Here is a 15,605-nt window from a genome sequence, read left to right as displayed (position 1 = left end):
ATTAAATTACTTTCTTGGAAAGTTTTGTTCCTTTTGGCCATCTCTTCTGCCAGAAGAGTTTCTGAATTATCTGCTCTTTCTTGTGAGTCTCCTTTTCTGATTTTTCATCAGGATAAGGCGGTGTTGCGAACTTCTTTTGAATTTTTACCTAAAGTTGTGAATTCCAACAACATTAGTAGAGAAATTGTGGTTCCTTCATTATGTCCTAATCCTAAGAATTCTAAGGAAAAATCGTTGCATTCTTTGGATGTTGTTAGAGCTTTGAAATATTATGTTGAAGCTACGAAATCTTTCCGTAAGACTTCTAGTCTATTTGTTATCTTTTCCGGTTCTAGAAAAGGCCAGAAAGCTTCTGCCATTTCTTTGGCATCTTGGTTGAAATCTTTAATTCATCTTGCCTATGTTGAGTCGGGTAAAACTCCGCCTCAGAGAATTACGGCTCATTCTACTAGGTCAGTTTCTACTTCCTGGGCGTTTAGGAATGAAGCTTCGGTTGACCAGATCTGCAAAGCAGCAACTTGGTCCTCTTTGCATACTTTTACTAAATTCTACCATTTTGATGTATTTTCTTCTTCTGAAGCAGTTTTTGGTAGAAAAGTACTTCAGGCAGCGGTTTCAGTTTGAATCTTCTGCTTATGTTTTTCGTTAAACTTTATTTTGGGTGTGGATTATTTTCAGCAGGAATTGGCTGTCTTTATTTTATCCCTCCCTCTCTAGTGACTCTTGTGTGGAAAGATCCACATCTTGGGTAGTCATTATCCCATACGTCACTAGCTCATGGACTCTTGCTAATTACATGAAAGAAAACATAATTTATGTAAGAACTTACCTGATAAATTCATTTCTTTCATATTAGCAAGAGTCCATGAGGCCCGCCCTTTTTTTGTGGTGGTTATGATTTTGTATAAAGCACAATTATTCCAATTCCTTATTTTATATGCTTTCGCACTTTTTTATCACCCCACTTCTTGGCTATTCGTTAAACTGAATTGTGGGTGTGGTGAGGGGTGTATTTATAGGCATTTTGAGGTTTGGGAAACTTTGCCCCTCCTGGTAGGAATGTATATCCCATACGTCACTAGCTCATGGACTCTTGCTAATATGAAAGAAATGAATTTATCAGGTAAGTTCTTACATAAATTATGTTTTTTCTATTCAGCTAATTTTCAATGCAATTTTAAACTGCTGCCGAGATATTTTAAAACTTTAAAAAAAATGCTTTTTACCAGTTAATCAACATATTGCAAATGAGCTGGTGCTTTAGTGTAACTGGCTAATGTAAAATTGAATTTTATTTCAAAATGGCCTGCAGATATTTTTTTACTGAAAGAAATCTCATTGCAGAAAGTAAAAAAAGTTCTGCCTTCGGGGCTAGCTGCTGATTGGTGACTGCACATATATGCTCTTGTCATTGGTTAACCCAGTGTGTACAGCTAGTCACCAGAAGTGCATTGCTGCTCCTTTAATGAAGGCTACCAAGAGAATAAAGCAAAGTTGATAAAGTAAATTGTAAGTTGTTTAACCCCTTAATGACCAGTGAACGTACCTTGTACATCTCTGGTCTTTCAATAACGTGTTCTAGTTGCCAGCAGCATGCCCACACTATTTTAGCAAGCCTTCAGGAACGAGTGAGGGAAGACCCGAGCTATTATACCCAGACAATCCCTTAACTACAAGTGACATGTTGTTAAAGGGTTAAACAATTGGGTATTAAGGGGTTAAAATTTTGGTTTTCATGCTTCTTTATGCTTGAGGTCATGGACTGCGTCCCTTACACTGTCCTGTAAAATCTCTTAATATACTTTAGAATTCATTGTCCCCTCAATGATTGCAAGTCATTCAGGCTCTGAGCCAACAAAGCAGCGCCAAACTATGATGCTCCCTCCACCATGCTTCACAGTTGGGATGAGGTTTTGTTGTTGTGCCATTTTTTTCCTCCACACATACATTTCTCTTGTTAAGTGTAGTCAGTCCACGGGTCATCCATTACTTATGGGATTATATCTCTTCCCAACAGGAAGTTGCAAGAGGATCACCCAAGCAGAGCTGCTATATAACTCCTCCCCTCACATGTCATATCCAGTCATTCTCTTGCAAGTCTCAACAAAGGAGGTTGTGAGAGGAGACAGGAGTTTTTTACTTAATTCTTCAATCAAAAGTTTGTTATTTTAAAATGGCACCGGAGTGTGCTGTTTTTTCTCTCAGCCAGTATTTAGAAGAAGAAAATCTGCCTGCGTTTTCTATGATCTTAGCAGACGTAACTAAGATCCACTGGCTGTTCTCGCACATTCTGAGGAGGGGCAACTTCAGAAAAGGGAATAGCATGCGGGGTCCTCCGCAAATGAGGTATGTGCAGTATAATATTTTCTAGGAATGGAATTGACTAAGAAAACACTGCTGTTACCCATATGATGTAAGTACAGCCTTTAATGCAGTAGCGACTGGTATCAGGCTGTTCAATGTATGCGCAGTTGAGTTATTTTCTAGGGACTAGAATTTGACTGAGAAAATACTGTTAATACTGAAATAAATGTATAAGCCTTAACTGCAGTAGAAGCGACTGGTAGCAGGCTTAGTGATAACTTTACATAACACTGGAAAAGTTGTTTTTAAAACGTTTACTGGCATGTTATTCGTTTTGTGAGGTACTTTGGTGATAAATCTTTTTGGGCATGATTTTTTTCCACATGGCTAACGTTTATTTCTGCATAGAAACCGTTGTAACAGGTCTCCCACTGTTGTAATATGAGTGGGAGGGGCCTTTTTTAGCGCCTTGTTGCGCAGATAAAATTCTAGCACAGTCTTCCTGCCTTTTCCTCCTTGATCCAGGACGTCTCCAGAGAGCTCAGGGGTCTTCAAAATTCATTTTTGAGGGAGGTAATCAGTCACAGCAGACCTGTGACAGTGTGTTTGACTGTGAGAAAAACGTTAAATCTAAAATTGATTATCCGGTTGTGGGTATTGAGGGGTTAATCATCCGTTTGCTAGTGGGTGCAATCCTCTGCTAAATTCATACATTTACTGTTAAAATTGTTGGCTATAACTGAATTAGTTCATTGTTATTTCAACTGTGACAGTTTTTTTGTGTTTTTAAAAGCGCTGCTGCGTTTTTTCATATTGCTTGTAAATTCACTGAAAGTTTTTTTCCAAGCTTGCTAGCCTTCATTGCTAGTCTGTTAAACATGTCTGATACAGATGAATCTACTTGTTCATTATGTTTAAAAGCCAATGTGGAGCCCAATAGAAATTTGTGTACCAATTGTATTGATGTTACTTTAAATAAAAGTCAGTCTTTACCGGTAAAGAAATTATCACCAGACATCGAGGGGGAAGTTATGCCGTCTAACTCTCCTCACGTGTCAGTACCTTCGCCTCCCGCTCAGGAGGTGCGTGAGATTGTGGCGCCAAGTTCATCAAGGCCCTTACAAATCACTTTGCATGATATGGCTAATGTTATGAAAGAAGTATTATCTAATTTGCCTGAGTTAAGAGGCAAGCGCGATAGCTCTGGGTTTAGGACAGAGCACTCCGATGACACGAGAGCCATGTCCGATACTGCGTCACAATTTGCAGAACATGAGGACGGAGAGCTTCATTCTGTGGGTGACGGATCTGATCCGGGGAGACCGGATTCAGAAATTTCAAATTTTAAATTTAAGCTTGAGAACCTCCGTGTATTGCTAGGGGAGGTGTTAGCGGCTCTGAATGATTGCGACACGGTGGCAATCCCAGAGAAATTATGTAGGCTGGATAAATACTAAGCGGTACCGGTGTGTGTTTTTCCTATACCTAAAAGGCTTACAGAGATTATTAGCAAGGAGTGGGATAGACCCGGTGTGCCTTTTTCCCCTCCTCCGATATTTAGAAAAATGTTCCCAATAGACGCCACCACACGAGACTTATGGCAGACGGTCCCTAAGGTAGAGGGAGCAGTTTCTACTTTAGCCAAGCGTACCACTATCCCGGTGGAGGATAGTTGTGCCTTCTCAGATCCAATGGATAAAAAATTAGAAGGTTACCTTAAGAAAATGTTTGTTCAACAAGGTTTTATATTACAGCCCCTTGCATGCATTGCGCCCGTCACTGCTGCGGCGGCATTCTGGTTTGAGTCTCTGGAAGAGGCTATTCGCACAGCACCATTGGATGAGATTATGAACAAGCTTAAAGCCCTTAAGCTAGCTAATGCATTTGTTTCGGATGCCGTGGTGCATTTAACCAAACTAACGGCTAAGAACTCCGGATTCGCCATCCAGGCGCGCAGAGCGCTATGGCTTAAATCCTGGTCAGCAGATGTAACTTCTAAATCTAAATTGCTTAATATTCCTTTCAAAGGGCAAACCTTATTCGGGCCCGGCTTGAAAGAAATTATTGCTGACATTACTGGAGGTAAGGGTCACTCCCTTCCTCAGGACAGGGCCAAATCAAAGGCCAAACAGTCTAATTTTCGTGCCTTTCGTAATTTCAAGGCAGGAGCAGCATCCACTTCCTCCGCTCCAAAACAGGAAGGGACTGCTACTCGTTACAGACAGGGTTGGAAAAGCAACCAGTCCTGGAACAAGGGCAAGCAGGCCAGAAAACCTGCTGCTGCCCCTAAGACAGCATAAAGTAAGGGCCCCCTGTCCGGAAACGGATCTAGTGGGGGGCAGACTTTCTCTCTTCGCCCAAGCTTGGGCAAGAGATGTCCAGGATCCCTGGGCGTTGGAGATCATATCTCAGGGATATCTTCTGGACTTCAAAGCTTCTCCTCCACAAGGGAGATTTCATCTTTCAAGGTTATCAGCAAACCAAATAAAGAAAGAGGCGTTTCTACGCTGTGTACAAGACCTCTTATTAATGGGGGTGATCCACCCAGTTCCGCGGACGGAACAAGGGCAAGGATTTTATTCAAATCTGTTTGTGGTTCCCAAGAAAGAGGGAACCTTCAGACCAATCTTGGACTTAAAGATCCTAAACAAGTTAATAAGAGTTCCATCATTCAAAATGGAAACTATTCGAACCATCCTACCCATGATCCAAGAGGGTCAGTACGTGACCACAGTGGACTTAAAGGATGCCTACCTTCACATACCGATTCACAAGGATCATTATCGGTATCTAAGATTTGCCTTCCTAGACAGGCATTACCAGTTTGTAGCTCTTCCCTTCGGGTTAGCTACGGCCCCAAGAATCTTTACAAAGGCTCTGGGCTCACTTCTGGCGGTACTAAGACCGCGAGGCATAGCGGTGGCTCCGTACCTAGACGACATTCTGATACAAGCGTCAAGTTTTCAAACTGCCAAGTCTCATACAGAGATAGTTCTGGCATTTCTGAGGTCGCATGGGTGGAAGGTGAACGTGGAAAAGAGTTCTCTATTACCACTCACAAGGGTTCCCTTCTTAGGGACTCTTATAGATTCTGTAGAGATGAAAATTTACCTGACGGAGGCCAGGTTATCAAAACTTCTAAATGCTTGCCGTGCCCTTCATTCCATTCCACACCCGTCAGTAGCCCAGTGCATGGAAGTAATCGGCTTAATGGTAGCAGCAATGGACATAGTACCATTTGCGTGCCTGCATCTCAGACCGCTGCAATTATGCATGCTCAGTCAGTGGAATGGGGATTACTCAGATTTGTCCCCTCTAATAAATCTGGATCAAGAGACCAGGGATTCTCTTCTCTGGTGGCTTTCTCGACTCCATCTGTCCAAAGGGATGACCTTTCGCAGGCCAGATTGGACGATTGTAACAACAGATGCCAGCCTTCTTGGTTGGGGCGCAGTCTGGAACTCCCTGAAGGCTCAGGGATTGTGGACTCAGGAGGAGAAACTCCTCCCAATAAATATTCTGGAATTAAGAACGATATTCAATGCTCTTCTAGCTTGGCCTCAGTTGGCAACACTGAGGTTCATCAGATTTCAGTCGGACAATATCACGACTGTGGCTTACATCAACCATCAAGGGGGAACCAGGAGTTCCCTAGCGATGTTGGAAGTATCAAAGATAATTCGCTGGGCAGAGTCCAACTCTTGCCACCTGTCGGCGATCTATATCCCAGGCGTGGAGAACTGGGAGGCGGACTTCCTAAGTCGTCAGACTTTTCATCCGGGGGAGTGGGAACTTCATCCAGAGGTCTTTGCTCAACTAATTCATCGTTAGGGCAAACTGGAACTGGATCTCATGGCTTCTCGACAGAATGCCAAACTTCCTTGCTACGGATCCAGGTCCAGGGACCCGGGAGCGGCGCTGATAGATGCTCTAGCAGCCCCTTGGGTTTTCAACATGGCTTATGTGTTTCCACTATTTCCGCTGCTTCCTCGGCTGATTGCCAAGATCAAACAGGAGAGAGCATCAGTGATTCTAATAGCACCTGCGTGGCCACGCAGGACCTGGTATGCAGATCTAGTGGGCATGTCGTCCTGTCCACCATGGTCTCTACCTCTGAGACAGGACCTTCTAATTCAGGGTCCTTTCAACCATCCAGATCTAATTTCTCTGAGGCTGACTGCATGGAGATTGAACGCTTGATTCTATCAAAGCGTGGCTTCTCGGAGTCAGTTATTGATACCTTAATACAGGCTCGGAAACCTGTTACCAGAAAAATTTACCATAAAATATGACGTAAATACTTATATTGGTGTGAATCCAAGAGTTACTCATGGAGTAAAGTTAGGATTCCTAGGATTTTGTCCTTTCTACAAGAGGGTTTAGAAAAGGGTTTATCTGCTAGTTCATTAAAGGGACAGATTTCTGCTCTGTCTATTCTGTTACACAAACGTCTGGCAGATGTTCCAGACGTTCAGGCTTTTTGTCAGGCTTTGGCTAGGATTAAGCCTGTGTTTAAGACTGTTGCTCCGCCGTGGAGCTTAAACTTAGTTCTTAAAGTTCTTCAAGGTGTTCCGTTTGAACCCCTCCATTCCATTGATATTAAGCTATTATCTTGGAAAGTTCTGTTTTTGATGGCTATTTCCTCGGCTCGAAGAGTCTCTGAGTTATCTGCCCTAAACTGTGATTCTCCTTATCTGATTTTCCATTCAGACAAGGTAGTTCTGCGTACTAAACCTGGGTTTTTACCTAAGGTGGTTTCTAACAGGAATATCAATCAAGAGATTGTTGTTCCATCTTTATGTCCTAACCCTTCTTCAAAGAAGGAACGACTTTTGCATAATCTGGACGTGGTCCGTACCCTGAAGTTCTATTTACAGGCAACTAAAGATTTTCGTCAAACTTCTTCCCTGTTTGTCGTTTACTCTGGACAGAGGAGAGGTCAAAAGGCTCCGGCTACCTCTCTCTCCTTTTGGCTTCATAGCATAATACGTTTAGCCTATGAGACTGCTGGACAGCAGCCTCCTGAAAGAATTACAGCTCATTCCACTAGAGCTGTGGCTTCCACCTGGGCCTTTAAAAATGAGGCCTCTGTTGAACAGATTTGCAAGGCTGCAACTAGGTCTTCACTTCACACTTTTTCAAAATTTTACAAATTTGACACTTTTGCTTCTTCGGAGGCTATTTTTGGGAGAAAGGTGCTTCAGGCAGTGGTTCCTTCTGTTTAAAGTTCCTGCCTTGTCCCTCCCATCATCCGTGTACTTTAGCTTTGGTATTGGTATCCCATAAGTAATGGATGACCCGTGGACTGACTACACTTAACAAGAGAAAACATAATTTATGCTTACCTGATAAATTTATTTCTCTTGTAGTGTAGTCAGTCCACGGCCCGCCCTGTCTTTTAAGGCAGACCTAAATTTTAATTAAACTCCAGTCACCACTGCACCCTATGGTTTCTCCTTTCTCGTCTTGTTTCGGTCAAATGACTGGATATGACATGTGAGGGGAGGAGCTATATAGCAGCTCTGCTTGGGTGATCCTCTTGCAACTTCCTGTTGGGAAGAGATATAATCCCATAAGTAATGGATGACCCGTGGACTGACTACACTACAAGAGAAATAAATTTATCAGGTAAGCATAAATTATGTTTTTTCCCAAAAATACTTTTTTCCCCAGAAGCTTTGTGCAACATCCAGGTGGTCTTGGGTAAACTTGAGACATGCCCAAATGTTTATTTTTATTTATTTTATTATTTTTTTTTAAACAACCTTCTTGTTGTCCTTCCATTGAACACCATTCTTGTTCAGTATTTTTTTAATGGGCGACCCATGAACAAAGACTTTTGCAGTTTGCAGAGTTTTCTGGAGGTCTTTGCTATTACTCCTGGGTTCACTTCCACCTCTTTCATGATTGCCTTTTGTACTCTTGAAATGATCTTTGCAGGACACCAACTCCTAGGAAGAAAATCAGACCACATTTTATGAGTAATCAATACAGAAATCCAGGTCATTCCAAAGGGTTCACAAACTTTTTCTTGCAACTGTGTATTGTAAAGTTCATTTATTTATGCATAATTAAATATTTTTATGTGGAATAGTATTCAGAGTTTAATTTTCCTTTAAATTTGAAAACATTTTTCAACAGATTCCAGATAGAGAGCCTTCCTGTGTTCCCAGGCAGCGATGCAGCATCTGCTGTTTGAATTCATTGCACAAGTAATAACAAATTGCATGAGAGCAGGGCCTGTCAATCATCCTGGATGAATCAGTCTGGGATGCTTTCAAGGAACATAATACCCATATGCTAAATCACTTGAAAGTGGTGCATCTTAACTGTAAAAAGTTGACTTGAAAATATAACTTGAACATCTTTATTTAGAAAAGGAAGATGTTTTACCTCACAATTCTTCAGCTCACCAGAGTAAGTGCTCTGTGAACAGTTATGCTTTAGCTGCTTTCAGCTGGAAGTTGAAAAAAACAAAACAACCATAGCTAATCAGCATCCTCAGTGCTGAGGTCTTGCTTTGCATTACTGAGATCTTATGAGATTTCAGTGAAATCTTGCAAGATTTCATAGTAAACCTCCTTAAACTGAGTTGGGGAAAAAACATGACTGTGTCTGTACATGCCATATGCACGCTACCTTGCAAATGGGATGTGGCTACTGAGGAAGTTTTGAGGTAAATTTTATATAGATCTGTTTAGGTGATATTTTCTAGTCAGCTCTTTACAGCTATTCTGCATTACTTTCAAGTGCTTCAACTTTTAACTCTGCCACCGCTGAGGTGGTGGAGAGGTTAGGAAGCAGCAGTCACATGAGCGAGCCTACACCTCAAGGGTCCAGAAACTGTTTCTGCAGCTTCATAACTGAAGCCCATTAAATCAAAAACAAATAAAAATCATGATGTGCTAAAGTGATACTTCATATTTGTACAGAGCCTTTTCTTTGATGCGTTTTCTGAAATCAAAATTGATTCATGCTTTACAATATATTAACAAAGTGCAGATAAGCCGATTGAGTCACCTATACCATGGCCTGCTCTGGTAAAGACAGGATGTGGAAATCACTTTTGCAATCTAATTAAAAGTGACATTAAACTTAAAGGGACATTAAATACAGTAGATTTGGAGAATCGACAAATGCATAATAAAAACAATGCAAAAGCACTTAAAGGGACAAAAACACAAAAAAAATCTTTCTTGATTTAGAAAGAGCATGCAAGTTTAAACTCATTCCAATTTACTTACATTATAGCCTTTGTTGAAAATCATTTCTAGAAAAGCTCAGTATTCTCTATCTGAATCAAAAAATATTTTGGGTTTCATTTACCTTTAATTTCAAATGAGTAGTAGATTATTTTTTTTTCTGACAGATTTCAGTTGGTTGAATTTTTCTTCCCCTGCATCATGTGATAGCCATTAACCAATCACAAAATGCATATATGTGTATTCCAGTGTAAACCTTTCACATGCTCAATCACATGAGCTAGTGCCTTAGAAGTGTCGATATAAAACGATTGTGCACATGAATTAGTTGTTTTATTATGCATAAGAGGAAAAAACTTTGCAGTGCACTTTTAATATTTATTTTGCATGTTTTCGTGTAGTTTTACCTAGTTTTTTCATTGCGCTTAGAGGGAAATACTTATGATCTTAACAGTACATAAGAGTACAAAGCCTTGTGTAGCCTTGTGTCTGAGTGTCTCTAATAATAAAAAATGAAAGAAATAAAATGATACTTGCATTAGAATTAACTTAAAGGGACATAAATTGCATTTCCTGATTGAGAGAGAGCATATGGTTTTAAACAAGTTTACAATTTAGTTCTATTATTTGATTGCTTCATTCTCTTGGTATCCTTTGTTGAAAAAGCTGCAGTGCATTACTGTGAGCTAGCTGAAATCATAGGTTTAGCCAATAACATGAGGCAAATATGTGTAGCCACCAATCAACAGCTCCTGAGCCTACCTAGACTTAATTGTTCATTAAAGGATACCAATAGAACAAAACAGATTAGATAATAGATGTAAACTTAAAAGTTGTTTAAAACCACACACACTATACACAATTATAAATGAAAAACATGTGTTGCATTTCCGTTTAAAGCTTATCAGCCTGCAAAAGCTCTTAGTTATCTTTTTTTTCTGTTCTTTGTCAGTTATCCTGGAGGCTTCAGACAGGTGACTGCAGCTCACCTTCACCAGAGAGACCCAACCGCAGTGAGTATTTGCACGTGTTGGCTGGGGTATAAATCTTTATAAAGTGCATATACTTCACAAGGGAATAGTCGTTTTTAAAATACTGCTGTGACATTTTCCAGCACATCTTAGTAACTTTATATTTCTTAAATAATCCTTGGTTTGAATATACAGGGTATCTCTTCATATCAAACTTTTCCAAGCAAGGCTCTCCTCCTTTTTGTATTTGTTTTTAGTCTTCTGTACAAAATGTGATGATGATTAAAAATAAATAAATGATATTTTGTGAATTGCCCCAGGAATGATTGCCCTCTATACCCATGTATGCACATGCCTATTCATTTATTTTATTTATTTTGAAATCATATGCTAATGCATCATAAAGCATATGCACAGAGAGCATACTGTAGTATATTGCTAAATGTAAATACTACAGCAAAAAATTTGTTTTCATTATACACAAAGATTGCAATGAAGCTTTCTCACAACATCTTCTCACATGGTTCTATCACCAAAGCATAACTAGCACAAGGTAAAATGGTCTCTATATGCTGAAGTACTAGCAGTGCAGTTAGATTAGGATAGCACCACAATCCTTACATATCATCTCTTTTGTTCTGTACTTAGTAAAGGTACAGCAACCAAAAGCTAATGTTACTGTGTCACCCTTCTTCAACACATCTCCTAATTCACAGCAACACTGTACCAATGTAAAATGTCTATTCAACATCTTATCTCTTATGATGATAAACCGGTGCTATATATTCACCAAAAAGTATTTTTCTTTAGTGACAAAGATTTGCCAAACCATTTGCTCTGATACTTCAAAAAGCAAAATATGTATTCACATGCCAAAAGTGTTTCAGAAGCTTATGTTGTCATTGCTGAAGGTCATATGATCAGTGATGTCATTAGTTGTAATGTCATGTGATCTAAATAAAGGCATGACTGTTTTTTTATAGTACTTACATTCTTTCTGTATTGCACAAGTTCCAGTCTTTGTTTCCATGTCTCTTTACCTAATAAACTTTTACATGGAAATCAAGAGTGCTGCGACTATGCAGGAAAAGCTTTCTTTACAAATGTTCACTGCATCCCAGCACCTAGATTTACTGCAAAAGAAAACTGCATCAACATTGTTTCTAAACTTTCTGGGAATAACATTAACATCATTGGTTTTGTACATATCTTCACTACTGGATGACTTTTCTGTATGCTTGCTGCCTTTGCTGCCTTTTTACTTTAGAAATCCTTTTGCAATATACATGAAAATTTCATTTAAAAACAATCAACTTAAAAGGACATTAAATTCAAAATTAAAATTTTATGATTCATATAGAGCGTGTAGTTTTAAACAACTTTCCAATATACTTCTATTATCAAAGTTGCTTCATTCCCTTGGTTAAAGGGTACATTTAGAAGAATAATAGGCTCAGGAGCAGCAATGTGCTACTGGGAGCTAGAAGCTGATTGGTGGCTGCACGTATACCTCTTGTTATTGGCTCAGATGCTTTGAGCTACCTGTTCCTGGGTTGCGGGCCTAGCAATTAAGTAATCAGTTTGTGGCTTTTAATTTTGTTCTGTTTATATCCTCTTTCAATATGTTTATGATTACCATTTTTGTCTAGCGTTAGGACAATGCTCTGTGTCAGGATAATTGATATGTGGATCTTGACCACTGCTCAAGCCGAACTGTTCTGAATCGCAGTCTGCAGCTATTAAACTAATAACAATGCAATATAACCATTTACGTTTAAATTTGTGCTTTTGGTTAAATTAAAAAGTTTAGATTCGACTTTACAGTCCCGTTATACAGAATTACTTCTATTCAAGCAGTAATGTAACATACAGAGAAAAGGCTTTTATTGTAAATATATAATAAATAAACCATGATTGATGCTTTAATAAACCAATTGGGGACTATAATACATCTGCTTTGATAGATTTATCTGTAGGTACAGGTAGGAAATCAGTTATCCAAACTTCTTGGTACCAGAAATGATTTGGATTTTGGAATATTTTGTATATTTGCGTCTGTAGAATCGCACCAATTGTATTAGGAATATCTTATGTCATATAGGCAATATCTGCATATGATAATAAAGCCTATGCATGTAACCTAAGGTAGTTTTTATATACTTTTTATTACTTTTGTATACATAGTTCCATCATAAAGATAGAAAGATAACCGTTGTTTTAAATAAATATAGAGGAGCATTAGCATTTTAGACCACAAAAAAACAACCCAAAGATTACCGCAAAGAAGTTTCTGACTTAAAGGGACACTGTACCCAAATTTTTTCTTTCGTGATTCAGATTGAGCATGAAATTTTAAGCAACTTTCTAATTTACTCCTATTATCACATTTTCTTCATTCTCTTGGTATCTTTATTTGAAATGCACGAATGTAAGTTTAGATGCCGGCCCATTTTTGGTGAACAACCTGGGTTGTCCTTGCTGATTGGTGGATAAATTCATCCACCAATAAAAAAGTGCTGTCCAGAGTACTGAAACCAAAAAAAGCTTGGATGCCTACTTTTTCAAAAAAAGATAGCAAGAGAATGAAGAAAAATTGATAATAGGTTCAGTGTCCCTTTAATTGTGGGTAAAAATTACTTTTTTTTAAAAAAAAATATGAAAAAAAGTTTTGATTTTTGGAATTCAACACTTGTGAATTTGTACCTGCATATGTAAATATTACTATTTAGACACTCAAATTATGTTAGACTGGATTATTTGAAAGGGGCATTATATATTTAAAAAAATTCAGTTATTAGAGCAAGTTATTTTAATACCAGTGTTCTTTGCAAACTATTTACTTAACCCCTGCAAACATGTTCATCACAGAGCTTTAGTGCTGCCCTGGGGCCACAATACATTGCACCTTCTGATCAGAATATGGACAGTATTTGGCTTCTACATTCCGGTTCCGCTCCTATTTAGCACTCTGGCAAGGGACACCAGTGAATTGGAGCATTTTAACTTTTACACTAGAATTTCCCTTCCAGCCGCTTTCTAGATATCAATATTGAGGTAACACTGCAATACCTTTTTTTTTTTTTTTACCCACCGATGCAGAGAGAAGCCACTCTGTGGCCCTCTCTGCATCGGCCAGCAATGGTGCCGATGTTCTATCGAGAACTCCAATACATCGAAAACTCCAATCTGACGTCACTTCCAGTGATTCCATACATCTGATTGGTCCGTGTCTCAGTGAGTGACAGGATTCACAAGCAATCAGATGGGCGCTGCAATCGCCTATCTTCACTATCTATTTTGCCTCCGCTTGGGGGGTTCAAGGAGGGGCAAAGCCCCCCTTGTAAACCTCATTCCCCAAGGTTTACTTAGGGTGTATGCAAGAGGATCAGCGGTGCGCCCCCCAAGACAGGGAAAACAGTGAAAACAGAAGACTCACCGGAAGTGATGTCAGATTGGAGTTTTCGAGGAATTGGAGTTCTCGACAGAACACCGATCGTTGGTGGGTGGGAGCCATAGCAGGGAGGAGGGTGGGCGGCCCATTGCTGGATCACTTCCTGATCCAGTGCGCGCAAGTGGTTGGGAGCGTGTGGATGGTTGTGCACGGGTGTGTGTTGCGCGTGCGCGCTACTACTTTAACATAAATTACATACAAGGTGATATGATGGAGGGAGAGGGAAAGGGGGATATGGGATGGGGAGGGGGTAGGCTATTGAGGGGGGGGCAGCTACACTACAGAAAATTGTCTTTTTTGCCAAAGCAAAAGCACTTTTTTTTTTTAAGCAAACTGGCTACTGGCAGACAGCTGCCAGTACCCAAGATGGTGGCAAATAAGTAGAGGGGGGAGGGTTAGAGGGCTGTTTGGGGGGGATCAGGGAGGTTGGGGGCTAAGGGGGATCCAACACTGCAGAATAAATAAAAATTATATTTTATTTTAGTACTGGCAGACTTTCTGCCAGTACTTAAGATGGCGGTGACAATTGTGAGTTGGGGGAGGGAAGAGAGCTGTTTGAGGGGGGGCAAGGAGGGATCAGGGGGTGGGATATGTCAGGTGGGAGGCTGATCTCTACACTAAAGCTAAAATTAACTCTACAAGCTACCTAATTAACCCCTTAAGTGCTGGGCATAATACACGTGTCCTGCGCAGCGGCATTTAGCGGCCTTCTAATTACCAAAAAGCAACGCCAAAGCCATAAATGTCTATTTCTGAACAAAGGGGATCCCAGAGAAGCATTTACAACCATTTGTGCCATAATTGTACACACCGTTTGTAAATAATTTCAGTGAGAAACCTAAAGTTAGTGAAAAAGGTATCTATTTTTTTTTTTATTTGATCGCATTTGGCGGGGAAATATCGCATGAAATATACCAAAATTGGCCTAGATCAATACTTTTGGTTGTCTACTAAAATATATATATATGTGAAGGGTTATTCAGGGATTCCTGACAGATATCAGTGTTACAATGTAACAGTGCTACTTGTATTTATTACCCTATAACTTGCAAAGAACATGTAAACATTGGGTATTTCTAAACTCAGGACAAAATTTAGAAACTATTTAGCATGGGTGTTTTTTGGTGGTTGTAAATGTGTAACAGATTTTGGGGGTCAAAGTTAGAAAAATAGTGTTTTTTTCCCATTTTTTTCATTATATTTTATCATTTTTTTATAGTAAATTATAATATATCATGAAAATAATGGTATCTTTAGAAAGTCCTCAGTATATAATATGTGTGGGTACAGTAAATGAGGAAAATTATAGCTAAACACAAACACTGCAGAAATGTAAAAATAACCCTAGTACCAAACGGTAAGAAAATTGAAAAGTGCTGTGGTCACTGTGACGGATACCCCGGCTACCCTGACTGGGTAGCTCCACCAAACGTGTCCTGCTTCCTCCCTGCTGACTGCAGCTATGTAGCTGGCAAGTGACCAAAGCCTGTAGCCACCCCTGATGCCTGACAGCACCAGTATTCAGGGTCCTACCCTGTGGCAGACTCCGGCTACCCAGACTAGGTAGCTCTGCCAGAGGGTCCTTCCTCTGCCTGGAACAGGCTGCTATGTAGCCCAGGAAAGTGATTTTAGCTGGAGCCCACCCAAATAACTAGACATACATTCAAGTGAAACAGG

At 39.8% G+C, this 15,605-nt stretch overlaps 1 protein-coding gene across 1 annotated transcript in view; it reads left to right on the top strand.

Annotated features, from left to right (window-relative positions):
- Positions 1 to 15,605, top strand: part of MRPL13 (mitochondrial ribosomal protein L13) — a 236,538-nt gene that overhangs the window by 85,695 nt on the left and 135,238 nt on the right. Inside the window, exon 4 of the mRNA XM_053715324.1 lies at positions 10,459 to 10,519. Coding sequence (XP_053571299.1) covers positions 10,459 to 10,519 — 61 coding nt within the window. The remainder of the gene's footprint in view (positions 1 to 10,458; positions 10,520 to 15,605) is intronic.

Source organism: Bombina bombina, chromosome 5 (assembly GCF_027579735.1).
Source record: "Bombina bombina isolate aBomBom1 chromosome 5, aBomBom1.pri, whole genome shotgun sequence".
Lineage (NCBI taxonomy): Eukaryota > Metazoa > Chordata > Amphibia > Anura > Bombinatoridae > Bombina > Bombina bombina.
The sequence above is the reverse complement of the archived record's forward strand: the minus strand, read 5'-3'. Positions and strand labels throughout refer to the sequence as shown.